This window comes from Antechinus flavipes, chromosome 2, assembly GCF_016432865.1.
Source record: "Antechinus flavipes isolate AdamAnt ecotype Samford, QLD, Australia chromosome 2, AdamAnt_v2, whole genome shotgun sequence".
NCBI classification, from domain to species: Eukaryota; Metazoa; Chordata; class Mammalia; order Dasyuromorphia; family Dasyuridae; genus Antechinus; species Antechinus flavipes.
The window spans coordinates 229,773,851-229,798,936 of record NC_067399.1 but is presented as its reverse complement, the minus strand read 5'-3'; the positions used below and the strand labels follow the sequence as shown (position 1 = coordinate 229,798,936).

Below are 25,086 nucleotides of genomic sequence, written 5' to 3'. Positions count from 1 at the left end.
CTTTACACTCCAGCAGTTTTTGACATTTCCTCCCTTACCAAGTTGTCAATTTAATTTATAGATTATCCCAGAGTGTGGTCAAGGTTCTTCAACTTATATATTCTTGTGCAAATCATTATAACTTGAAGGTCTTTTTTGTACTAAGGTCTTTTGAGTAATTGATTGAGCCTGATTGCAATCAAAGCTAAAATTGGATGAGATAATTTTAACCCCACCCCCACAAACAGTTTTGTAAATCTTCTAATTCTGAGTGTTTCTTACTGTAAATAGATAATCCATAGAAAAATCTAAAAATTGTGTTGGGGGGGCGGGGTTTATGTATTTAGATGTTGTGTGACTACTAATGAAGTATAAGCTGTCTATTTGTAATCCCTTGATCTTTCTGGTCCTAAAACTCTAATAATATGCTCTATGTTGCTCTTCCTGTGCAATTTTTTTCTCAGTAACATTGGGCAGCTCTCTATTCTTCTCCATTAAACTTTCTGGTAACCCTCAATTTTGATTCTTTGGAAACTATAGTATTCTTATGGAGACTGGTGTTCTCTGAGACTCCTTGTTATTCTATGACTCACAAACATATGGATCACCTGAAGAATCTTGTTTAAAAAGATGGGACTTTGTTTTAAGAAGAAGCTTGAGTTTTTTTAAAAGTATTATTCAACTTCCAAAAGAAAATCCAAACCAACCTTCTTATTCAGTCCTGGGCCCAACTTATGGTCCATTTCATGAGTATAAGATCATAGAAATAGAATTGGATGGAGACTGAATGTAAATCAACACATGCTATGTTCACTTTTTTCTTTTTCTTCTGGTTTTTTTTTTTTTTCTGTCATGGTTTTTCCCTTTTCTTCTATTTTTTCTCTCCCAATATGATTTATAAAGAAATGAGTTTTTTTTTTAAAATTTTTATTTATTAATTACTTTATATTGACAGAGTCCATGCCAGGGTAATTTTTTTTACAACATTATCCCTTGCACTCGTTTCTGTTCTGATTTTTCCCCTCCCTCCCTCCACCCCCTCCCCTAGATGGCAAGCAGTCCTATATATGTTAGATATGTTGTAGTATATCCTAGATACAATATATGTTTGCAGAACCGAACAGTTCTCTTGTTGCACAGGGAGAATTGGATTCAGAAGGTATAAATAATCCGGGAAGAAAAACAAAAATGCAGATAGTTCACATTCGTTTCCCAGTGTTCTTTCTTTGGGTGTAGCTGCTTCTGTCCGTCATTTATCAATTGAAACTCAGTTAGGTCTCTTTGTCAAAGAAATCCACTTCCATCAGAATACATCCTCATACAATATCGTTGTTGAAGTGTATAATGATTTCCTGGTTCTGCTCATTTCACTTAGCATCAATTCATGTAAGTCTCGCCAGTCCTCTCTGTATTCATCCTGCTGGTCATTTCTTACAGAACAATAATATTCCATAACATTCATATACCACAATTACCCAGCCATTCTCCAATTGATGGGCATCCATTCATTTTCCAGTTTCTAGCCACTACAAACAGGGCTGCTACAAACATTTTGGCACATACAGGTCCCTTTTCCTTCTTTAGTATTTCTTTGGGATATAAGCCCAATAGAAACACTGCTGGATCAAAGGGTATGCACAATTTGATAATTTTTTGGGCATAATTCCAGATTGCTCTCCAGAATGGTTGGATTCGTTCACAACTCCACCAACAATGCATTAGTGTCCCAGTTTTCCCGCATCCCCTCCAACATTCATCATTATTTTTTCCTGTCATCTTAGCCAATTTGACAGGTGTGTAGTGATATCTCAGAGTTGTCTTAATTTGCAAGGAAATGAGTATTTAAAAATTTAAAATGTGTATTTAAAATTAAAATGTATATTTAAAAATTTTAAAATAAAAATAAAAATTTAAAATTTAAAAATGTGTAACCAGAAAAAAAAAAAACAGTTAAAAAAAAAAAAGGGAGGGGGAGAGAAATAGAACTGGAAGGAACTTTGGAGATCATACAGTCCAACTCCCATCATTTTACAGATGAGGAAACTGAAGTCTAAAAAGATTAGGTGATTTATTGTTATTCCATTCTCTAATGAAAAAAGGACCCTAGACAAGAGACACAAGCCTTCTGTGGAAGACAGAGACTTGGAAAGGGAAAATGACTGTGTGATATGAAGGGCTCTGAATACCAGACTAAGGAATTTAAACTTTAGTGGAAAAATTATATAAGATTCATATATATGGAAAATTGATCAGCCAAGAATATTGTAATAGGCCAGGTCTGACTCATACAGGGTTGCTTAGGTTCAAGACTGAAATGAAATGACTTACAGGTTATTCAGTAGCTGAGAAAAGGAGGATTAATTAGCTGGAGCAAAGGAAAGGATATTCAGAAAGAAAAATTGTAGTTTACTTAGCACAATGCCTGGCACACTGGATTCCATTTACATGTTAGCTATTATTATTGTGATGATATAATTGATTGATAGATGCAAGGAGGGAGGAAGAGTTAAAATGTTACTTAGGTTGTGGTACCACCAAGAAAAATTATTAATTTATAGAAGGAGCAGGATTATGGGAAATAAGTATAATGTAACAAAGATTCCAACAGGGCATGTGTACAGCTCAGCATTTGGGTACTTTGGGATGACAAACTTCATGACTGCTTCTTACTGGCCATGTAGAGTTCAACCACTGGAGCATTTTGGAGATGATGACATTATCCCTTTTTGGCTACTGAGCAGGAAGAGTCAATAATTCAGTGAACTTAAAAAAAAAAAAAGAATTAACTGGTCCCTGGTACTTTCTTTTTACTCTTCAAAGTAACAAATAGATTTCTTTTCACCAGACTTCTCATGAATTTATAGTGCCTATTCTTCCATCCAAGGTGTATGCAATTGTTCATATATAGCAGCTAAAACAGGGGCACTAGGTATCCCCTGGTCTAGACCCCAGGTTGCCTTTGGTGCTTTTCCTGAGTAGATAGGTGACCAACATCAATCTCAACATGCATGTATCCAAACTTGGGGATAACTTTCTTGAGTTTTAGAAGTCTAGGCTCCATCAGGTAGGGATGTCTGATGGCAAGGGGATGTTTCTACATTGGAGAAGATGATTACCAAGAAGATGAGAAGCTCAATCCCTGCCCTAGCTTATGAGTAGACATGGACTTTGAGGGAACAATGAAGAGCTAAAGTGAAATATAACAGTACTTACTCAAAAAAAATTTGGTTAACATAAGTTTAAGTGTCCATATCCTGGGAGACTATAACAGTGAGAGAAAGAGGGAGGGAATAAACATTTATATAATAATGCCTATAATGTGTCAGATACTATGCTAAGCTTTTTGCAAATATTCCACAATTCCTTCTACCTCTAAATAGTAATAATGAATTCTTTTAAAATTAATTTTTTTCAATGAAGAAAATTCAACTTTCTCTTCTTGTTCCTCATCATCAAAAAACAAACAAAATGCTCATAACAAATAATGTCCCACATTGGCCATGTCCAAAAATTATATGTCTCATTCTGTATCCTGAGTATATCATCTCTCCCTCAAGAGGTGGGTGCTTCATCATGAGTAATCTGAAATTGTGGTTAGTCACCAAGCTGATCAGAGTTCTTTAATCTTTTCAAGTTGTTTTTACAGTGACATTTTTGTATAAATTGTTCTCTCTGTTGTGTTTACTTCACTTAAATTATTCCAAATTTCACTGAAACTATTCATCTTTTCTTATGGCACAATTGCATTCTATTATATTCATGTATCATAATTTATTCAACTATCCTCCAATTGATAATTTCCAGTTCTTTCCTACTTCAAAAAGAACCTATGTGAGCCATTCTACTATTTATTTGATCTCTTTGGGAATTTAGGCCTAGTAATAACACATTGCTAATTTAGTGTTTAATGCTATAATTTAGTGACTCTGGCATAATTCCAAATTACCTTTGAGCATAGTTAGAACAATTTGCAACTCTAAGAATCATGAATTAATGTGCCTACTTTCCTTCACAATTTGTCATTTTTTGTCAACTTTGACAATATGAGGGTATAAGATAGAACCTGAGAGCTGCTGTATTTTGCATTTTTATAATTATCAGTGATTTGGAGCATTTTTTTTTTACATAGTTATTGATAGCTTGGATTCATTTCCTTGAGAAATACCTGTTTATATATTTATTTTTTATCAATTGAGGAATGGCTCTTAATCTAGAAATGTGAATCCATTCTTTATGTATCTTGGAAATAAGAGTTTATCAAGACAAGCTTTCCACAAAGATTTTCCTCTATTTATCTGCTTCCCTTCTAATTTTAGCTATATTGGTTATGGTTAGGCAAAAACTTCTAAATTTTATGAAATCAAGACTTCTATTTCATCTTGTGTATTCCTCTCTAAATTTTGGTCATGAATTCTTCTATCTATAAAGGTAATTGTTTCCTTGTTCTCATTTGCTTATGATGTCATAAACATCAGTATGTTCCTCTATATATATGTGTTTGTGTATGTGTGTACATATATTTCAACAGGCAGCTGGGTACCATAGTGGATAGAATATTGAACTGAAGTCAACAAGAATGGAATTCAAATCCAGCTTCAAACACTTATTATCTTCATTACTCTGGGCAAGTCACTTAATCTCTGCCTGCCTCAGTTTCCTCATCTGTAAAATGGCAAAAATAACAGCACCTACTTCACAGGATTGTTGTGAAGATGAAACGAGATAATTGTAAAGCACTTTGCAAATATTAAACTTATGTTTACTATTTACTATTACCCATTTGGAATTTATCTTGGTACATGTTGTGGGCCATGATCTATGTCTAATTTCTGCTAGATTATTCTAATAACTACTTTTTGATTATTAGTACGTCACTCCTCAAGATTTCTCAAGTCACTGGTATTGTCCTAGAGTCCGGAATTTCCTTTCAATGGTCTTAGCCTTAGCCTTAGACTTTGAGACCAAAATCCTGTCAGAGATCATCAAGGAAGGAGAGAATTTGGAAGGCAAAAAAGCTGGAATATTTCTTTGGAGACTGGAGCAGGAAGAGAGTTCAGTGTCATCTTAGAACGTCCTTTTTTTTATGAGAAAAGTCCATAGAGTGTGCCTGTCCGTTGCTTGCTCAAGGTCACAAGATATTCTAAACTGCAGGTCTGAGGCTCAAAAGAAGGACTTCTGGCTCCAGAACCAGTGACTCTTACCTCTCACTTACATCACGCCGGCACAGCAGGCAGGAAACCTGAGGGTGGCAGTGATTGGAGAGGAGTGCAGCTCACCTTTCTTAATTTTGTTTTCTTATTTAGTTTCTCCCTTTATTGGAAGCAGAGCATGGCACCTGAGGCTAGGAACATAATACCATCCTGGGCATCCCAAGAAGCTTGCCCCGTCTACGAAAGGTTCTGCTAGCTTTGGTTCGCTTTAAGATCTGAGCCATGACATCATCCCCGGCGCCGCGCAATCTACCATGAAAGAGCAACGCCCTCTCTCGAAAACCCAATTTGATTGGTTTGCTGTCACCGATTGGTCCCTCCCTTTTCCCCTTCCAGCTAAGTGACTCTAACCAGTCATTCAGCCAGGTCAGAACAATGATTGGCTAGACGACCCGAACCGGGGACCTAGGCCAGGCACTCAGGGTAGGCTGAGCCTGTGGGAGGCGAAGCGGGGAGGGGGGGCGGCGCCCTGTCTGGAAGCCGCTGCCGCCGCTGCCTCCTCCGCTGCTGCCCATCCCGCTCGTCGGGCCATCGGTTTCGCCCTCCAGCCAGCCAGCCTGGGCCGGCCTGGCCATGGAGTCCTACGACATCATCGCTAACCAGCCCGTTGTGATCGACAATGTGAGACCTGGGGCGGGCGCGAGGACGGGCTGGCGGGCGCGGGGACGCGAGGACGGGCGGGCGGCCGGCCGGGGGCGCGCGCCCCGCCCCCCCAGGGGCAGGCGGCACGCGGGCGGGGCGGGCGCAGGAGAGAGAGTCTTGACTCCTGGCGCGCCCCGCCCCGCCCCACCCTGCTGCGCCCCAGTCCCTACCCCTGCTTGGCCCCCTCCCCAGTCCACTCTCCCCTGTCCGTCCTGGCAGGGGCGATGTGACAGCTCTGACGGGACGCACGCGCAGAACCCACGCCCGGGATTCTCCTCGAATGTCCACCCAGAGCTGGCGCTCCGGCCTCCCCCTCCTCCAGGGACACTGCCCAGCTCCCGGCAGCATCATGCCTCCCTCTCTGCCTTCTTCTCGAGCGTCTGGGAAATGCACTGCATGCATGTGGAGGTGGAGGTGGTGGTGGTGGTGGGGGGCGGCAATGGAGGATAAGCGTTATCCCCAGAGCTAAAAATTAGGAACCCAGGTGGAGTACCGGCTCTGGGGTCTTGGGTTTGATCAGTACAGCCCTTTACAGTGTGATCTTGGTAATGTCATTGTCGTCGCCCCTGTCCCCCTCGGATCCCAGTGTCCGCATGTGTAAAGGGAAGGTACCGAACCAGCTGACTTCTAAAGTCTTTCGGCTCCAGATCCATCACCCATTGGTCCGATCTTAGAGCACAGAGCACAGCAAAAAGCACAAAGGACAGGGCTGAATGGAATCCTGGCCCTGGTTTGCCACTTGTGTAACTTAAGACAAAATGCTTTGCCTCTTTTGGCCTCTGTCCTTGGGAAAGTGAGGAAGTTGGACTAAATGATCCAGTTTTACTGTTAGTTTAACATGTGTAACAAGCCAAAGGGTGTATTATGGATTTAATCCTATCAGTAACTATACTGATTATGGATGTTGGTAATACAGAGTTGAAATAACTTCTAAAAGCAGACCAAACCAAGAACTAGGATACTAATAGAGTAGTCTTCCAGAAGAGAAGCAGGCCACAGTTGTGCTCCCTTTGAGAAAATGTTACCCCTTCTTGAACTAGTGATCAAATTTTTGAATCCTTATGTCTTTGCATTGTTGCACAAGAAAGCCATGGATGCAATAATCATGGAAATATGTTCGGTGTCATCTACCCCAAGCTTCATGCCTGGGGTAATTAGTGTAATTTTATTTGAAATCCCAAAAAGCAAGGATCTTGGCCTGGCATATATGGGTACTCTGATAGTCCTGTGGCTTAACTTCTCAGAATGAGGTTCTCCATTTTTGAACCAAAATAAAGGTTGAATTTCATTTACAGAACTGGTGGCCTTATGGCTTAGAGAATGCTACATTTGAAGTCAGACAACTTGGTTTTGATTTCCCTTTACCACATACTACCTATGTGTTACTTAATTTGTGTAGGCCTGTTTCCATGTCTGTAAAAGGATGGGGTTAGACTTGGTGATATCTAAGGACTCTTCTAGCTTTAAATTTGTGATTTCTGTTACTGTATATTTTAACTCCACCTTGACAATCCTTAGTCTTTGTACTCTGATTAAGAATTTAGGTTATTCTTTTTAGAGACTCATTCCTCTGAACCGAAACCCGTTTCCTCAAGTGACCACTGAATTGGATTTCTGTTGGGGTCAGATGAAGACCTGAACCTGGCTTTTCTAGCACTTTATTCATGTCTCTAGCACAGTATCTGGCATACAGTAGGCATTTAATAAATGTAGGATGATTGATTTAATGGATGTGGTCTAGCATGAACACAGTTGACATTGCTTAATAAGAGATTTGAAGTTAAGTATCATGGCTCTTGTTAAGCCTTTGATCAGGGGATAAGGAGGATCAATTCATTTCTTGAAAGAAGATGACTCTTTAGGCCAGGCTTTAACATGAACTAAATTTATGACTTCACAGAATTCATTGCATCATAGATTTAGAATTGGAAGAATTAGAGGGCCCAGTAGGCCAGCTGGCTAGTGTGTACAGATTAGGTTGTTTAAAGATTGTTTTGTAGACCTAAGTACTTTATGATTGTGAGCTGAAGGGCTGTGTGGTGTGAGAGACCAAGAGCCAGGTTCAAGTTCTATCTCATACATGTTGATCAAATCATTTAACCTTCCTGATTTCCAGGCAACTCACTGAGACTTTGCAAAGCAAGTACATTGATAGAGCAGTTCCCCATACTAGGGAAGTAATTGGTCTAGTTAAAAAGCAAACTATTATTTTATCCTCTTTATTGTGCTCTCCTGGATGGAAGTCACTTGAGGAATGAGGCTGTTCTCTTAGTGCATCTAATCACCTGCCCTGGGAGACCCTGTCTCCCACCTGATCCGTTGGGGAAGTGTGGTCTCATGGGAAGAGTGCTGGAGTCAGGGAGTCAAATCCCACTTTAAATGTCAACTTTGTGACTTTGAACAAATCATTTCCTCTCGTTGGAGTTTTTTCATTAGTAAAACGAGGGGGATTGGAGTAACTGATCTATCATCTCTTCCAGCTCTAGATCTAGAATTGCATGATGAGTGATTCTTTTTTCTATTTGGAGGAGGGGGACACAGTGAGAATTTGTGCTATGGCTTACTTGTTCCTGGAACAGGGTTAGGAGTTTGGTTTTTACAGGCCAGCAGTGAGGTTGCTGTCTGTCTGTCTGTCTCTCTCTTTTTTGTTCTGTTTTCCCTGACTTTTTATCTAGATTTCCTATGTTTAAATCCTTCTTGTATTTCATGCTGCTGTGATTATATGGAGCTGAGCATTGTTTTTCTTTACAGGGTTCTGGGGCAATCAAGGCTGGCTTTGCTGGAGATCAGATTCCTAAATACTGTTTTCCAAACTAGTAAGTGTCATTCAGCATATCCCCCAGACCCTTTTTCACTTTCTTTTGTTTGCTGTTTTCTTGCATGTCTGTGCCATTATTCTTTCACAAGGGCTCTGGGGTGTTAAAGTAACTTATTTCTATAAGAATCATAGCATTTAGGCCTGTTAGGAGATCTAATGAATTTCTAGTTCTTTTTAAGCCCTTGCTGTTGTTGATATAGAAGAACCTGGGTCTCTTTTCAGGGTGTTAAGTTTTTATTCCAGGGTGTGGCAATGGGATGTAACAAAGATGACTCCATAAGGGAAGGATTCATGAAATGAGCATGTCCTGTAATTTTTAGACTCTACTTCCTGGCACTTTATACCCCTTCAATTTACAGCTGCCCATGCCTCTGGTATATACTGCATGGGCTGAGTCATTGTGCCTGCAGAAGGCTGATTTGATGCCAGGGCCCAGGCTGGAGTTAAAGAGTTGGAATTCCTGTGAACTGAGTGTCTGTATAACTTTTGGGAAGAAATGAGAAAGAAAGAACACAAAAAGTGTCTGAAATTAACTGTGAATGGCATTCTCTTTCCTTGAACTTTCAATTTTTCCATAATAGATCTGAACTCTTATTGAGCAGTATTCTAACCTCTGCTTTATACCCATGTGGGGTTGTCATTATCTAGACTAGAGTTTCTTTATTTGGAGCACAAGCACCCTCAAAGAGACTGGAGAGATTTCAGGGGAATAAATCTGCTTGGTTAAAAAAAATTATATATTTATTTTCACTAACCTCTAACTGAAATTTATCATTTTCCCAAATGATAAATGTAAGGTTCCATAACCTTCAACAGACTGCCAAAGGTGTCTCTGACATAAAAAAAGATTAAGAACCCCTGCTTTAGATCTTTTGATTCCCCTGGGAAGGGACTGCCTTATTAAAGTTGTATATTCCTTACCTTGCACTTCTTAAGTCCCATTTAATATATTTGTTCTTGCAGTGTTGGGCGTCCAAAGCATATACGTGTAATGGCAGGGGCCCTGGAAGGGGATCTCTTCATTGGCCCTAAAGCAGAGGTAAAATCCTTTGACCCTACCCTGGTTTTTTTCCATGATTTGGGATCATCACATCTAAGTAGCAATGGCTGGAGATTTAGAGCACTAGATTATATGCAGACATTAACCATTATTTTATAGGGAGAGCACTGGATTCCTGAATTTTCTTCCTTGCTTCATCACTTCACTCATTATATAGTATGACTTTCCACTCTGTATCAGTTTTTTCCATCCATGAAATAAGAGTGATGGATCTCATCCTGGAGAATATGGATTTTCTGTCTTTTAGAAATTACTTTTCATGTCACTCAGCATAATACCATACCATTCTCTATCTGCTATTTCTTTCCTCCATACAGCAGATATATTATTTATTAAGTACATAATAGATGCAAAGCATCATGCTTGACCAGAGTGCATTGAGACATTAAATAAGCCATGGCTTGATAATGATTTTATTGAGAGAAGGATACAGTTTAGGGAGAAAGCAAGAATCCTTGTATTTTTTGGAAAGATCATTTAAGACCATTCAAGTTTTATTCTCATAGGTCTTGCTTTTCTTGCATTTCTTCCCTAGGAGCACCGGGGATTATTGGCCATACGCTACCCTATGGAGCATGGTGTGGTAAAGGACTGGAATGATATGGAACGAATCTGGCAGTATGTGTACTCTAAGGATCAGCTGCAGACCTTCTCTGAGGAGGTGTAACACCATTCTTCAGTTTGCTGTATCCTCTTCTCCCCTTTTGTTTCATCCTTTAGCTGTTTTTTCCCAACTTCTTCAAGTTGCTTTGATGAAACTTGTCATTTTTTCCCCTTCTCAACTATATACAGACCAATGTTTTCTAGGTCAGGTGTCTAGAGATGCAGAACAGGGTATCTTTGGAAGTGTTAACTACTTTAAATCACTGGATCATAACATTGGGAAGGGGGCAGGCTGGGCTGCTACTATTCAGTGAGTTTTGAGGAAGTTAGCAAGAGACATAGCTGTCTAAAATGATTGTATACTAGGTAATTTAGTGTCTTGTGAGTGACCCTAACTTTTCATTGGTCCCAGCATCCTGTTCTCCTAACGGAGGCTCCACTCAATCCAAGTAAGAATCGAGAGAAAGCAGCTGAAGTGTTCTTTGAGACCTTCAATGTGCCAGCCTTGTTCATTTCTATGCAAGCTGTCCTTAGCTTGTAAGTATATCTTCCTGAATCCTAATATATAGGCTTAGTTCTTTGTTTTTCTTAAGATTGGAATCCTGTGTTATAACCCACTAATTATGTGGTATTCAATTATTGGATTTCTCTCCAGAGCCAGTCACATTTTAATTATTCTTTGAAGAATAAGTTTGTTATAGAATAAGCCATACATTTTTGGATATTACCAATGAATGGATTTGTTTGGCTTGTCTATGCTTTTTGGTATCAAAGCTTTTCTATTTGATTTGCATATTATTTTCAGTAGGAAGGAGATTTGTAGGAAAGAACTAATGTATAAAGTAAGAGAGGATATTTGAAAAAAAAATTTTAATGCATGGAAGAGAACCAAAGGAAAGAGACAAATAGGACAGCCTTAATATTAACATTGCATTTATTATGTACTTCTAAAAAAATCATAAATCATAGATTTGATTTCATATATAATCCTTTTTTCTGTTTTACTTTGTGTATATTTTTTCTGTTTTGACATTTAATTTAGATTTTTAAAAAGTAAAATATAATTTGAAAAAATTGGTTATATGCCTCTTCAACCTATATGTATTGTCAATTAAACAAATATTTATTAGGTGCCTAGAGGAAGCTGGTGGCTTAATGGATAGATTGCTAGGCATGGAGTCAAGAAAGCTGGAGTATAAATCCTACCTTACATCACTTAGCTGAGTGACCATGGCCACATCACTTAACCTCTGCCTCAATCTCCTCATCTGTAAAATGAGAATTATAATAGCACCTGTATTACAGGATTGTTGCAAGGATCAAATGAGATTATATATGTAAAGTGTTTTGTAAGGTGTACAGTTTTCTATAAAGGTTGGCCATTGTTATTACTACTATGACTATATAGAAACTTGCTGCTAGAAATCTAGGGAGGCCCTGGGTAGCTGAGATTGGGTAGGGATTTGTTTTGGCTACAGGTATGCAACAGGAAGAACAACTGGCGTGGTTTTGGATTCAGGGGATGGGGTAACACATGCTGTGCCTATCTATGAGGGTTTCGCCATGCCACATTCCATCATGCGGGTGGATATTGCTGGTCGTGATGTCTCCCGTTACCTTCGACTGCTTCTGAGAAAGGAAGGAGCTGACTTTCATACCTCAGCTGAGTTTGAGGTTGTCCGAACTATCAAAGAGGTAACTGAGTGATGAAGATAAATGTAGAAACGAGGGATGAGGTGACATAGGAGGGTTTGAGGTGGGGCTTTCCCTGAGACTAGGAGGAGCTGGAAATGGGAAAGAGGAGCTGTTGATGTTTTTATAGCATCTTTCATGAGAGCCTTGTGTTCATGCTTACCCATAGAGAGCCTGCTACTTGTCTATCAACCCACAGAAGGATGAGGCTCTGGAGACAGAGAAGGTGCAGTACACTCTGCCTGATGGTAGCACACTTGATGTAAGTCATAAGTTTTGAAGGTGGGGTTGGAAAAGCAAATATTATCTCTGGGGTTAGGAAAGGCATTGCTTGGGGCTGTGAAGGCTGTGCCTTATGAATGGAAGGTACCCTGAGACTCAGGGGAAAAGCTGAGGGATCTTTTGGGGTCCTTCCTACCTCAAGGTTGAGGGTCCTCCTACCTACCTCATTTACCTGTCATGAAGGTTGGGCCAGCACGGTTCCGGGCCCCTGAGCTGCTGTTCCAACCCGATCTGGTGGGGGATGAGAGTGAAGGTCTCCACGAGGTACTAGCCTTCGCCATCCACAAGTCAGACATGGACCTTCGCCGCACACTTTTTGCCAACATTGTTCTCTCAGGAGGTTCAACACTCTTCAAAGGTACTTTATGTAGCCTAGAGGATCAGTCTCTAAGCACATTGGTAGCTGGAAAACCAAGGTTCTGAGTTGTTCTGCTTATTAAAGCTGTAACTGAGTCCCATTTCCTGAAGGTGCCTTCAAGATTCTCTGTATAACTTTGATAAATCAGCAAGGGCCAGAAATTGATGCAGAATGTCACTTAGTATTGGGTTTTATTCTGTCTCTCATCAGGCTAGGCATTAACTGACCTTTGCCTTCCCTCTAAAACATCTAATTTTAACCCTTGCACCTTAGTACACAGTGAAGAGGGAACAGAACCAGAAGGATCATGACAGGGTGGATGAGGAAAGAAATTGGTTCCTAGTAATAGGTTTTTGATGTTTTCAGGCTTTGGTGATCGGTTACTGAGTGAAGTAAAGAAACTTGCCCCAAAAGATGTAAAAATTAAGGTAAGATTGTTGGTAATTACTTGTCTGTTTTGGCAAAGAAAAAGAGCTATGGTTTCTGAACTGCCTGTCTTCCTTATACATATACACACTATCCATTATTATATGAAATGAATGATAGTTTCTACATTTGGCAAATAGTGCTGTAGGAGGGGGGTGGACAGGTGTGGGATAATGATTGTTGTCTTGACAGTTTTTGCTCCTTTTAGATTTCAGCACCTCAGGAACGGCTGTACTCCACATGGATAGGGTAAGATTCAAGGGCTGAGTGAAGGAACCTGGGGTTCAGATCTAACAAGAGATGAATAATCAACCAAGCCACCTTCAGATGGAGATGGAAAGAGTGATCTCCACCTTATAGGATGAGGGGAAGGGAACTGAATTCTTCTGAAAGACTAGTAGAATTAGATCACTCTAAATCTCTAGTGACAGCATTCTCTCCTCCACAGTGGCTCTATATTGGCTTCACTGGACACCTTTAAGAAGATGTGGGTATCCAAAAAGGAGTACGAGGAAGATGGAGCCCGGGCAATCCATCGAAAAACCTTCTAGTGCTGAGAGTGGGTGGTGTGTATGGGAGGGGGTGGAAGGAAAAGGGGGACTGTTGTGTTTAACCCTTTCTGGTCCAGGCTTAGGGCCCTCCTGCATGCCCAGCACCCCCCAGGTGGGTGGTGTAGCTAATTCCCTATTTCCCTCTTCTCCTATATGTTTCCACTTTTCAGCTGGGTAGATGGGGGTCCTTGAGTTGGAACATAGGAATTAGGGAAGAATTTGGTTTGTTCTGGGTTGCCACCCTTAGCTAGGATCAAGATAGCCTATGGTCATCTACTTGTGGACAGTTGTGGGGACTGCTTTCCCTTAAAGTCCATATACCCCACTATCCTCTCCATCCCCATTTCCCTTCCCATTGCAGGGCCCGGCTTAGAACAAGGGTACCTGGAAGACTGCATGACTAACTTCTAGGGAAGGAAGTTAGAGAGGCCAAAGTGTGAGCATATTTTTGCTTCTTGTCTCCCTTGGGTCAAATTTAAGCCATTCACCTTTCTTTTCATTGAACTGAACAGCAGCGAGAGTCTTGGCTAAGGCATTTCTGGCTCCTTTCCTTCACTATTCTCTCTGCCTAGGGCTGGGATTCCCTAGTACAGGGTTAATGGGGAGGTCTATCATCCTGGTACTAAGGTGCCCTTGGTCCAGGGTTAAGTCCTTTAGTCTCAGAGCAAAGGGTTAAACAGGATTAGGATGATGGAGGTTCCTTTATCTCCCCTGCAAAGCACTTAAATGAACTGCTGCCCCCATCCTCTTACTTCTCTGCTTACCCTGGATTGGAAAGGGTTGATACTTTTCATTTGCTCAATGAAAGCCACTTAATGAGGAGCTAGGGCTGTGCCTGGTTGGTAGGGCATTTTCTTCCTCTCCCTTAATCTCCTAAACAAGGGGCCCATGGCCAGGTCCCCATCCTCCACAGCCAGCCCTGCCCCCCAGACATGTACAATAATTTAACACAGTTGCCTGTATTTTTTTTGTAAATTCATTATAGTAATAATTATAAACAAGGTGTGTCGTGTGACTCTACTTTCTATTTTGTTTTTTTGTAGAAAGCATCCTATTCTCCTTCACAGGGTAGATCTGTTCTGCAGCCAGCTGCTGTAAGCTGAGCAGATATTGTGCATACCAGTTTTATTTTTTCCTCCTTTGTCCCCAGGGTTTTTCAGAGATAGGTCTCTGAGGTAGAGCAGTGGTGCTTGGACTCTCTCTCCAAAACAGATAGAGTATCTAGGATTGTCAGGGCAACATGGAGGCCCAAGAGATTAGGTCCCTTTCCCTGTGGCAAAATTTCTCAGCTCTATATCCCCTAGTTAAAATCCTCAGAGAAATACAAAGAATTAACAAGCCTTATCATCACTTAACAGAATTTATTCCTGGAAGTAACCTTGGGTTGTGTTGTGACTCTTAGAACAATCATTACTTCTAATTGCTTTGCATCTTTTACGTATAAAGCACTTACACAAAGGCAGAGATAGAGTTTGTCTTTGAGAAGCTTAGCAGTGTAGTCCAAAAGATGACATCTTGAAACTCCCAATGAAACTTCCTGACAATTTCTCTTGACATATCCACACTCCCATTCATCTATGATTGAAATCTGTCGTTTTTGCATTTTTCCTGTTACCCAATCAAAAAGCATTAAATGACTGTGCCAACAATTCAAAGTAACTGCCCTCAAGAGATTATAGATACACATATATTACATACAAAACATTTAAAATAAACACTAGGTAATTTGAAGAGTGGGAAGGAGAAACATTAGTAACTACAAGAATCCAGGAAAGATCTCCTGAGTATCTGGGCTAAACTTTGAAGAAAGCTAGGGGTTCTAAGAGGTTAAGGTAAGAAGGGACTGCATTTGAGGAATGTTGGACAGCCAGTTCAGAGATGGGAGATGGACCAGAATGTATAGGGAATAATGCCAAGTCAGGACGTTGATTCTTTTTTTAAATTGCATTTTATTTCTATACTTTCCTTCCTTTGCCACTCACTGCCTTGAGGTCCTTGACTATTAGTAATCTCCAAAACACACCCCTGCTTGGAAACATTCAGTTGATCCTCCTTGTCTACTCAACAGGCCAACTCATTAAGTCTGATTCATTACCTTTGCATGTTATTTTCACTTTTTAAAAAAAATTCTCTATAATTAGCATCTAGCCTACCTTTCCTGCTTTCTTTCCTCGTGTTTGCTACACTGATCAAATTGGATACTTATCATTTGACATTTTGTTCATGTTCTCTCCTCCCTGTTTATAATTTCATTCCTTGTAATTCTTAGTTTCCATTTCCCATCCCTTACATGTCCTTTTTTCCTTGCTGAGGCAAGTGGGGTTAAGTCACTTGCCTAGGGTCACACAGCTAACATGTTAAGTGTCCGAGATGACATTTGAACTAGGGTCCTCCTGTCTTCAGGGCTCTACATAGCGCCCCTTCCTTACCTGTCCTCAAAAGCCTAGCTGAACTACTAACATGTGAAACTTATTTTATTATTATAGCTTTTTATTTACAAAACATATGCATGGGTAATTTTTAAAAATTTGTCCTTGCAAAACCTTGTTCCAAATTTTCTCTTCCTTCCCTCTACCCCATTCCCTAGATAGCAGGTAGTCCAATACATGTTAAATATGTTAAAGTATATGTTAAATCCAATATATGAATACATATTTATAGTTATCTTGCTGCACAAGAAAAATCAGATCTAGAAAGAAAGAAAAAAACCTGAGAAGGAAAACAAAAATACAAACAATAACAGAAAAAGTGGAAATGGTATGTTGTGGTCCACCCTCATTTCCCATAGGTCTCTCTGGATGTAGCTGACTCTCTTCATTACTGAACAATTCAACTGGTTTGAATCATCTCACTGTTGAAGAGAGTCAGTCTATTTTCATTTAGTCTTCTTGTTGCTGTGTATAATGACCCCCTGGTTCTGCTCATTTCATTTAGCATCAGTTCATGCAAGTCTCTCCAGGTTTCTCTGAAATCATCCTGCTGGTCATTTCTTATAGGATAATATTCTATAACATTCATATGTCATAATTTATTCAGCTATTCTCCAATTGATGGGCATTCATTCAGTTTCTAGCCACTACAAAAGGGGCTGCCACAAATATTTTTTGCACATGTGGGTCCCTTTCCCTTCTTTAAGATCTCTGGGATATAAGCCAGTACTAACACTGCTGGATCAAAGGGTAGCATGTGAAACTTATGAGAATCACCTCAATTAGCAGTGATCCTTCATTCAGGAAGTCCTACAAGCCTCTCTACTACTATTGTGGCCCATATGACATCTTACCAGTTATCTGTAAACTTATTTTCCTCACTAAATAGATACCATAAGAGGTGAGACTAGTACCCACATTCTTTCAAAATGAAATTGGAACATCACTCAGCTGATGAACAAGGTGCTTCAAATGGGGTTTAGCTGTAACACTTAACATTGGTTTAAGGTTTGGGGTTGAGGAAAGGTGGAGATTTTACTCATTTCCCTTTTGCTTAAGAACAGGTATTGATGCTCACTATTTCTAGGGTCTGTGACAAAACATGATTTCATTAATTTGATAGCAATTATGGATGGAACAGGAAGCTGCAAGAATAAGGAGAGCTCAATGGTTTCAAAAGAGTACTTTGGACCCTTTATTATAATTCACTTGAAATTGCCATTTGTAGTATCTATATAGAAAGGAAATGTTTAATAAAGATTTAGATAAGTAGGTCTTTCAAAAGAATACATTTAAAAATTATTAAATATCCAAAAAATGAAGGGAGAGAAGCAGTGACAAGCTCTTTTAGAGCTAAAAGATCTATGGGACTTAAGTAAATCACTAATAGTTTACTGAAAAGCAATTTCCATAACAGGTATTATTGATTTTATTGTGAGACCTCTTTGACAGTCTGAGGACACACATACCACTTCTCAGATGAAATAAATAAAACTTCATAACAATACAAAATAAAACTATTGAAATATTTAACAAAAAATAACTTCTGTTCTAAAGAATTCATACTAGTGGTGACAATTGAAATAAGGAAGCTCCATTGCTTGTGACATACTAATGAAATTTTCATGACCGAAAACTCAGGCCTAAAGCCACGTTTCAAATCTGAGAGACCAGCTCTATGGATTATTCCTTCCAAGCTGATAAGGCAAATGTAGCCAATGCTGGAAAAAAAAATCAAATGTTTGGAAGAGAACTATAATAATAAAATATAATAATAATTTCAGCAATCACTAGTTGTGTATTCTTAGCCAAGTCAATTCCAGCCTGTACTCATTTATGTATAAAATGAGATAAGTGGACTAAATTATCTTTATCTAGATTATTTTAGAACTTCTAGTTCTAAGTCATATGGTGATTGTTCATAGCCTTCACCATCAGCTGTTTTCCTTCTATTTTGCTGTCAGAATTCATCATGTGCTTACATCATAGCCAACAAAAAAACCTGCTTTTTTCTATGGCTTTTTTGAGTTTGCTAATGAGTTTTTAAAAACCACAAACATTTTCTTAATTTTAACATTTAGCTAAACGAAATCATTTCTTCCCAATTACAAAGTAAGTAGAGCTTATATGAGAAGAAAAATTAACTGCAAAGCATAGAAAATATCAAGAAATTGTGTTCTTATTTAATGAGGTGACTAGAATATCTCTTCTAACTCTTACATATTAATTCCAGATTATATTAAAGGGTAATACAATTTATGGGATTATTGGTTTACAATCTTACCCTATGGAAATGAAAGCATTTTCCTGAAAAACCAACAAAAATACGAAACCAGTCACATATACTGTGGGACAGCCAGGGAAATGGCTAGTCTTTTATTGTCGGGAAGAAAACATTACAACAATTCATTTCAAGTAAACCAATCCAGAGGCTCAGTGGCCCAACTGGTGGGGTATCAACTTGTAATGGGTCCCACAATTAGGACAACGCTGTGTCTCCCCTTTGTGAAGCCAGAACCAGATGACTGCACTGTTGTCCTCTTCACCTGCAGGAAATAAAAGATGAATCCTCTAGATGTGTAAACACTATACCTGAAAAACTGAAAATCTTTTTTCTCCCTGCAGCATCTCATCTTGGAGCAAGAGGATTTAATACTTATATGTCCCTTGAGGTTGAGACCACCTCAAAATTCTAAGCTGCTACATATTCAAAGATGCAAGTGGAATCAGTAAGCGCCTTCTCAACACCCCCAATATATACAACCTGGTACTTTTGCCTTCCAAGCTACAGACTAAAATCAAAGTTCTACTTTGCTTTAAAAATCTTTCCCTTTGGTCTTAAGACAAAGCAGTGTTGGGATGACTTTAATTTTATTTGAATGACATCTCCTAATAGGATGCATGACCTTTTTCCAAGAATATTTGTACTTTATGATTAAATATGGCTTTTAGGAATACTCACAGATACAGCCCACAATTCGCTTGTCAGTGATGGAAGGGACCAGATTGGGCTCCTCCTGAGTCCCTGGAGCTGCCTTTGGGGCATGTATATTGTAGGGATCCTGAAGGAACAATAATATTCAAAAGTTGAGCAGACCATTTCATATATTTCAAGAAAAATGCTGCATTTGAAATAAGACCTGTGTCAGCCTCATCACTACGTGTGACCTTGAGAAAGACCCTTTATCATCACTTCGACTCTCAAATTTCCTGATTTGCAAAATGGGATCTGACTAACTAGAATCTAAGATCCCGTCTACTCCCAAATTTATAGTCTTCAAAGTGTTCAGAGAAGCTATCTCTTTACTAAAAGAGAGTGCTGTGTAACTAATGTTTCCAACTAAAGGGAATAGCAGACTCTGGCGTAATATTAAACTCACCAAATCATTCCTTGCAGCCATCATAATCTCTCTCTCCAAGCCAGTTGCCTGCTCCTCATCAGAAGGGATACCTACAGGAAGAGGCATAAATGAAGATTATCTACATTGATGCTCTCCAGCTCGGAGCGCAAGTGAGAGGAGCTATGTGCACCATCATCTATGTTCTGGACGTCTCCCTACGGAGACTGCTTTAAGCTCGAGGCCGTACTCGAAGGGACTTCCTAATGCCAAGCACGAGACTCGCCCACTGGCAGCCAGTGAGAGGGGGAGGGTAGAAGGGCTTCTGAGCCAGCCCAGCGGTCCTGAGGTGCCGCGGCCCTCGGCAAGGTCACCCGGTCTCACCACTTTGATGTTTCCGGAAAAAGCCCAGTCCAATAAACATTTTTCAGGAGACCACTCCGCACCAGGAACTGTTTTAGGTATCGGGGTCAAAAGGACAAAAAAAAAATTCCTATCTTTCGCTTAGTTACATTCCTTGACGGCAGACGACGCTATCACTCGAGCCTAGCTTTCTCTGAGGAACGGCAAGGAAGCCCCTCCATTGCCTCCCTTTGGTCCCTGACGGGGCCGGTGGGTCTCCCCGCAGAGGTCGCCGCCGAGAGGTCACCCGGAGCCCAACGTTTCACGTACCTCCTCCCTTCGCCATGGAGCGGGTGGCCGTCCGAAGCGGCCCAGAGGCCCTCAAAGTCTGGACGGCCAGAGCCCCGGCACCCCGCAGTAACCTTGAAGCCATTGCGACTGAAACTATGACCGGTTGTGGTAGCGACGGTTCCGGAATGAGGTCTCCCGAAAGGCGGAGCTTCCGCTCTCCTGGTCCACGTGATATCAACCAGCCTATCCCGACTCTTCCTCCCTCCCATCTGCGTCCGAGCTCGGAGTTATGGGAAAGAAGAGCCTTCCTTTGCAGAGGGAGAGGGGAGGAGCTCTATTTGAGGAGAGGGGAAGAGGTCGTTGGAGGCCTCGGTGGCTGCTACTGTTGCTCGCTCTCGGCCTTAAGTTCTCCCAGTTTCTAGGTCATTGTTAGCGGTTTGCACATGTGCGCTTAAACCATCCCCGCGGGGAGCGCTGTGCTGGTCGCTAAATAAAGCGCTTTAAACTAATGAAAAGATCGGTCTCTGCCACAAGCAGCTAGATGGTAGTGATGGAAGTTCTAGGCTTGGAGTGATGAAGATCTCAGTTCAGATCCAGTCTCAGACCCTTATTATGTGACGCTTCTGAAACGCTATACAGTAAAATGGAGAGGATGATAATAATAGGACCTACTTCCCAGGGTGGTTGGTATAATATTTATAAAGCCCTTGTGAGAGTACTTGTCATATTTGTAGTTGTCCGGGTTCGACTCTTCCATGACGTCGTAGCGCATACTGTCCTTGAAGCTCTCTTTGGCAAAAATAGTGCGGTTTGCCATTTCCTACTCCAGTGAATTAAGGATTTGTCCAAGGTCACACAGCTAGTGCCTGAGGTCACGTCTGAACTCAGGTCTTTCTGATTCCAGACTCCGTGTTCTATTCACTGAGTCACCTAGCTGCTTATACTTAGAAGGGGCTAAATAAATGTATATTTCCTTTCTTACGGTCACTTGCTCAGGAGTCTAAACAAGCTCCCTCATTTTTATAGGAAAATGAAGCCGGGGTGAACTCCTAGACTCGTCCAAAGTCACTCAGATAAAAGAGTTAGTTTTCAAATTCAGGTCCTCGATTTGCAAATCCTTCCCAACACTTCACAGCATCAAGTTGTTTCCACCCTCCTGTCGCTGGGGAAACAGGACCCAATTCTGCCACTGACTAGCTAGGATCATGGGAAAGTCATAGATTCCCCCTAGAAAGCCCCTTTCTGCTCTTCTAGACGCCCCAAAAACCAAGGATGGGTCCTGTGCAAACTATCCCGGGAAGGGAAGCGGTTCTTTTGGAACATAGTGACCTGAGATTATGGAAATTAGGTGAGCTCTAGTCTTTGTACAAGTCCTCAGTCCCAGTCACTTTTTGCTGTTTAAAACTAACAATTCGGATTGGAATAAGGTTCCAAGGGTGGGTTCCGGGAGGAAGCATGAAGCCCGAGCCATTTTTAAAACAGCTAATTTTAGAAACTGTAGAATTTAAATAGACTTTGAACTAATCTGTCACATCCACCCAGGCTACTTATATGTAATGACTAATACCATAACCTAAGCTACTGTCAAAATTCACCTTCTAAGTAATGACTTTGACCAAGAATATAGCACTTTGGTGAGGTACCAGAGAGAAATTTACAGCTAAAAGTTATGAAAAAGCAAATTACATTCAGGAAATTATTATTGTTGCTGTTGTTGTTATTTTAGCAAATGTAGCTGCCTGAAAATGAAATGCTACTAGAAGTGTTCAGTAGGATAATGGATGACCACTTTTTAAGGAAATTAAGATAACTCCGAAGAGCAGCTGACTTTTTATATAGAGTTCAAAACATTTTAAAAGAACCTATTCAATTTTTGAAAAATTAAAATAAAAAAGTATATATTCCAATCTGCACCGAGTCCACTTGCCTGGAAATAGGTAATATAAAAATAGCAATAGGACACATATGCAAAGAACGTTTAAAAATAATTGTAGACACAAAATTAGCACACATTTGTGTTAACAATCCCTTAAGGTTTTGAGGTAGATATAAGCATTATCATAAAAAGCCTCTAGATGGCAGTGTAGGCACTGTATTAGAGCGTGTATCTAAATTTGAACAGGTGTTCAAATCCTGCCTCAGGGCTTGATAACTAACCTGAGAGGAAATCATTGAACCTTTCTCAGACTCAGGTTCCACTTTTGTAAAATGCAGGTAGCAATGGCACCTACTTGTTAGATTATTGTTAAGGATCAAAAAGAATAATACACTTTAAAAAAATTATTATAGCTCTTTATTGACAAAACATGTGCATGGGTAATTTTTCAACATTGACCCTTGCAAACACTCCTGTTCCAACTTTTCTCCTCCTTCCCTCCACTTCCTCCTGTAGATGGCAGGCAGTCCCATACATATTAAACATGTTAAAGTATATGTTAAATACAATATATGTATACATATTTATACAGTTATCTTGTTACACAAGAAAAATAGTATTTAGAAAAAAGGTAAAAATAACCTGGGAAGAAAAACAAAAATGCAAGCAAAGAACAACAGAAAGAGTGCTAATGTTATGCTGTAGTCGATAATACACTTGAAGCACCACATGTGATTATTAAATGTTAGCTCTTGTTGAGGAACTTCATATAGGTCAGCTATACTAGAGTCTTTCCCCTTTGGGAAGTACGCTAAAATTCTGTATTTAGCGATCATGGCTGCAAACAAGATTAGAATTTGTAATTCTACAAATGATCAAATGGTGATGATATGATTTATGATGTGGGATTCAGCACTAAAGGATGAGGTTCGAGGACCAAAATGATGTTAGACACCAAAAGTTAGGGTTTAGTCATGTGAAGATTGCACAATGGCCATTCTCTTTGGCAAAAGGTAGATTTATTTAGGGAAGAGATTACTGATAGAATAAAGGAATACAATAGACATCAGGAATGATAAATATGAAATAGAGTTGGGAAAGCATATGAAAGACAATTTTCTCAGTGGAACTCACAATTAGCCAGTAGAAAGGGAGCACCCTATAAGGCTGGGGCATGCCCTTAGCTGGCAGACTAAATCCTGAAAGGAACTTAGCACCTTAAAAGAGTTAGTTAGCTGTAAGGAAGAGAACTGAGGTGAGGAAGCATAGTAGAGATACTACATGACATGGGGGAAGGGGAAGGCAGGATGCCATGATGGACTGACGCAAAGGAAAGCAGCAGCCATGGGATAGCCCATAAGTAGATTTTACAGGGAAAATTTAACCTCAGGAACATGACTAGGATTTCAACGGGACACAGCAAGGTGATTCTGTTTGAGATTTTTATAGAAGGTGAATCTCAGGAGTTTGACATAACTTGGATTTCAGACTGGACCATCTCCCTAGAGGATGGGACTATTGAGCTAAACTGTTCTTTACCCTGGCTGCTTCAGGGATTTTTTTTTTTTTTAATCAATTCCTCTGCTAATCATATCTAACATTGAAGACCTCATCAATGGTACTACCTAAATTAATATAAAAGTTTAATACTATGATAATCAAACTATCAAGGGCAAAGTTATAGAGTAGACAAAATAAAATTAATTTGGAGGGGAAAAAAGATCTAAAATCTCAAGGGAAATAATGGGGAAAGTTAGAGGGAGCACTGGTTAAAAAACAGACATTCAGAAGAATAAATTATATAAGCAAGACTCATGAATAACTAGATTTAATAACCTAATATTTAATAAATTCAAGAACAAAAATTACTTGGAGAAAAATTCCCTATTTGACATGAAATGCTGCAAAAATGGAAAAGTAGTTTGGCAGAAATAAGATTTTTTTAAACCAACACCTTTCACCATATGCCACAATAAGCTCAAAATGAATAAAGGACTTGAATATTAAATATCATGCCATTAAAAAAAGAGAACCAGATTAGGTATCTTTCACAAATATGGACTAGGGAAAGTTTTTTTTTAAATTAAGTATGAATTTTTAAATTTAGTTAAAATTTTAAATTAAAAAATTTTTTATGCTTACCACCTCTTCCGTTGGGAAAAAGAAAGAAAAACAAAATCCTTGTAACAAATATGCGTGCCAAGCATTAGACATTTTCACATTGGTCTTATCTAAAAACTATATATACTGCACCCTGAGTCCATTTGTCTGGAAATGGGTAAAATACATCTTCTTTGGTCTTTTGGAATGATAGTTGGTCATTGCATTAGTTAGAGTTCTCAAGTCTTACAAAATTGTTTGTCTTCATAATGTTCTTGTTGAATGAATTATTCTCCCATTTCTACTTTCTTACCTGTATGAAATCATTCAAGTTTTTCCAGGTTTCTATTAAATGGTATTTTAAAATCATTTTTTAAATAACCCAATAGTATTTTATCAAATTAATATATCATAATTTGTTCAGCCACTACATAACTGATGGATAAAAAAAATATGAATCTTTTTCCTCTTTCTTTGGAGTATAGACTTAGTATGATATATCACTGAGCCAAAAATCTTTTAAGAACTGTTTGTTTATATTCTTTGATGATATGCTCATGGAGGAATGGCTTTATTTTGTTATATATTGGTTAAATTTGATCACAAAGATTAGATTTTAAAATTCACATTTCTTCCTTCTTTGCAAAAGTAGAGAGACTATGATCGATTGGATAATATTGTAAATGATGCCAGACTTGGTTGACTTATTTGTTTGGCTGAACTGATTTTTTTTCTTTGTCATAGGGCAAGTATCTTTCTGTTCTAGGTTTACTTTCCCAGGGTGAATTGAATCTTCCCCTCAGGATTATAGGGATGGGGTGTTTTTTTTCTATCATCCTGACTTCAAGGTCACATCCTTTGTTTTTCCTACTTTTAGCTACCAGTAAGTTAGCACCCTAGTTCCGTATAATCACTTTACTTCTGGCTTACTATCCCAGAAGTAGGCTAATATAATACTAGGTATCCCTGAGTGGTGGAAAGTGTCTCTTCTCTATGCTATAGACTAAAGCCCTATCCAGCTGGCATTCACTGTTATGTGCTAGAATTGGTGCTCCCTTCTATTTAACTGGCTTTTATTGTATCTAATTC

General features: G+C 39.5%; 2 protein-coding genes across 2 annotated transcripts; one reads left to right on the top strand and one right to left on the bottom strand.

Annotated features, from left to right (window-relative positions):
* Nucleotides 1-5,586: 5,586 nt before the first annotated feature.
* Nucleotides 5,587-14,641, top strand: ACTR1B (actin related protein 1B). The gene is made up of 11 exons (XM_051976422.1): nt 5,587-5,810; nt 8,583-8,647; nt 9,613-9,688; nt 10,245-10,370; nt 10,725-10,849; nt 11,791-12,007; nt 12,174-12,266; nt 12,470-12,644; nt 13,011-13,072; nt 13,279-13,319; nt 13,519-14,641. The coding sequence occupies exons 1-11, from the start codon at nt 5,763-5,765 to the stop codon at nt 13,619-13,621; spliced, it is 1,131 nt and encodes a 376-aa protein (XP_051832382.1). The 5' UTR covers nt 5,587-5,762; the 3' UTR covers nt 13,622-14,641.
* A 3,752-nt stretch (nt 14,642-18,393) lies between these two features.
* Nucleotides 18,394-20,212, bottom strand: LOC127548819 (cytochrome c oxidase subunit 5B, mitochondrial). The gene is made up of 4 exons (XM_051976423.1): nt 20,061-20,212; nt 19,431-19,501; nt 19,013-19,112; nt 18,394-18,596 (listed from the first exon to the last, which is right to left on the bottom strand). The coding sequence occupies exons 1-4, from the start codon at nt 20,161-20,163 to the stop codon at nt 18,484-18,486; spliced, it is 387 nt and encodes a 128-aa protein (XP_051832383.1). The 5' UTR covers nt 20,164-20,212; the 3' UTR covers nt 18,394-18,483.
* Between the last annotated feature and the right edge of the window lie 4,874 nt (nt 20,213-25,086).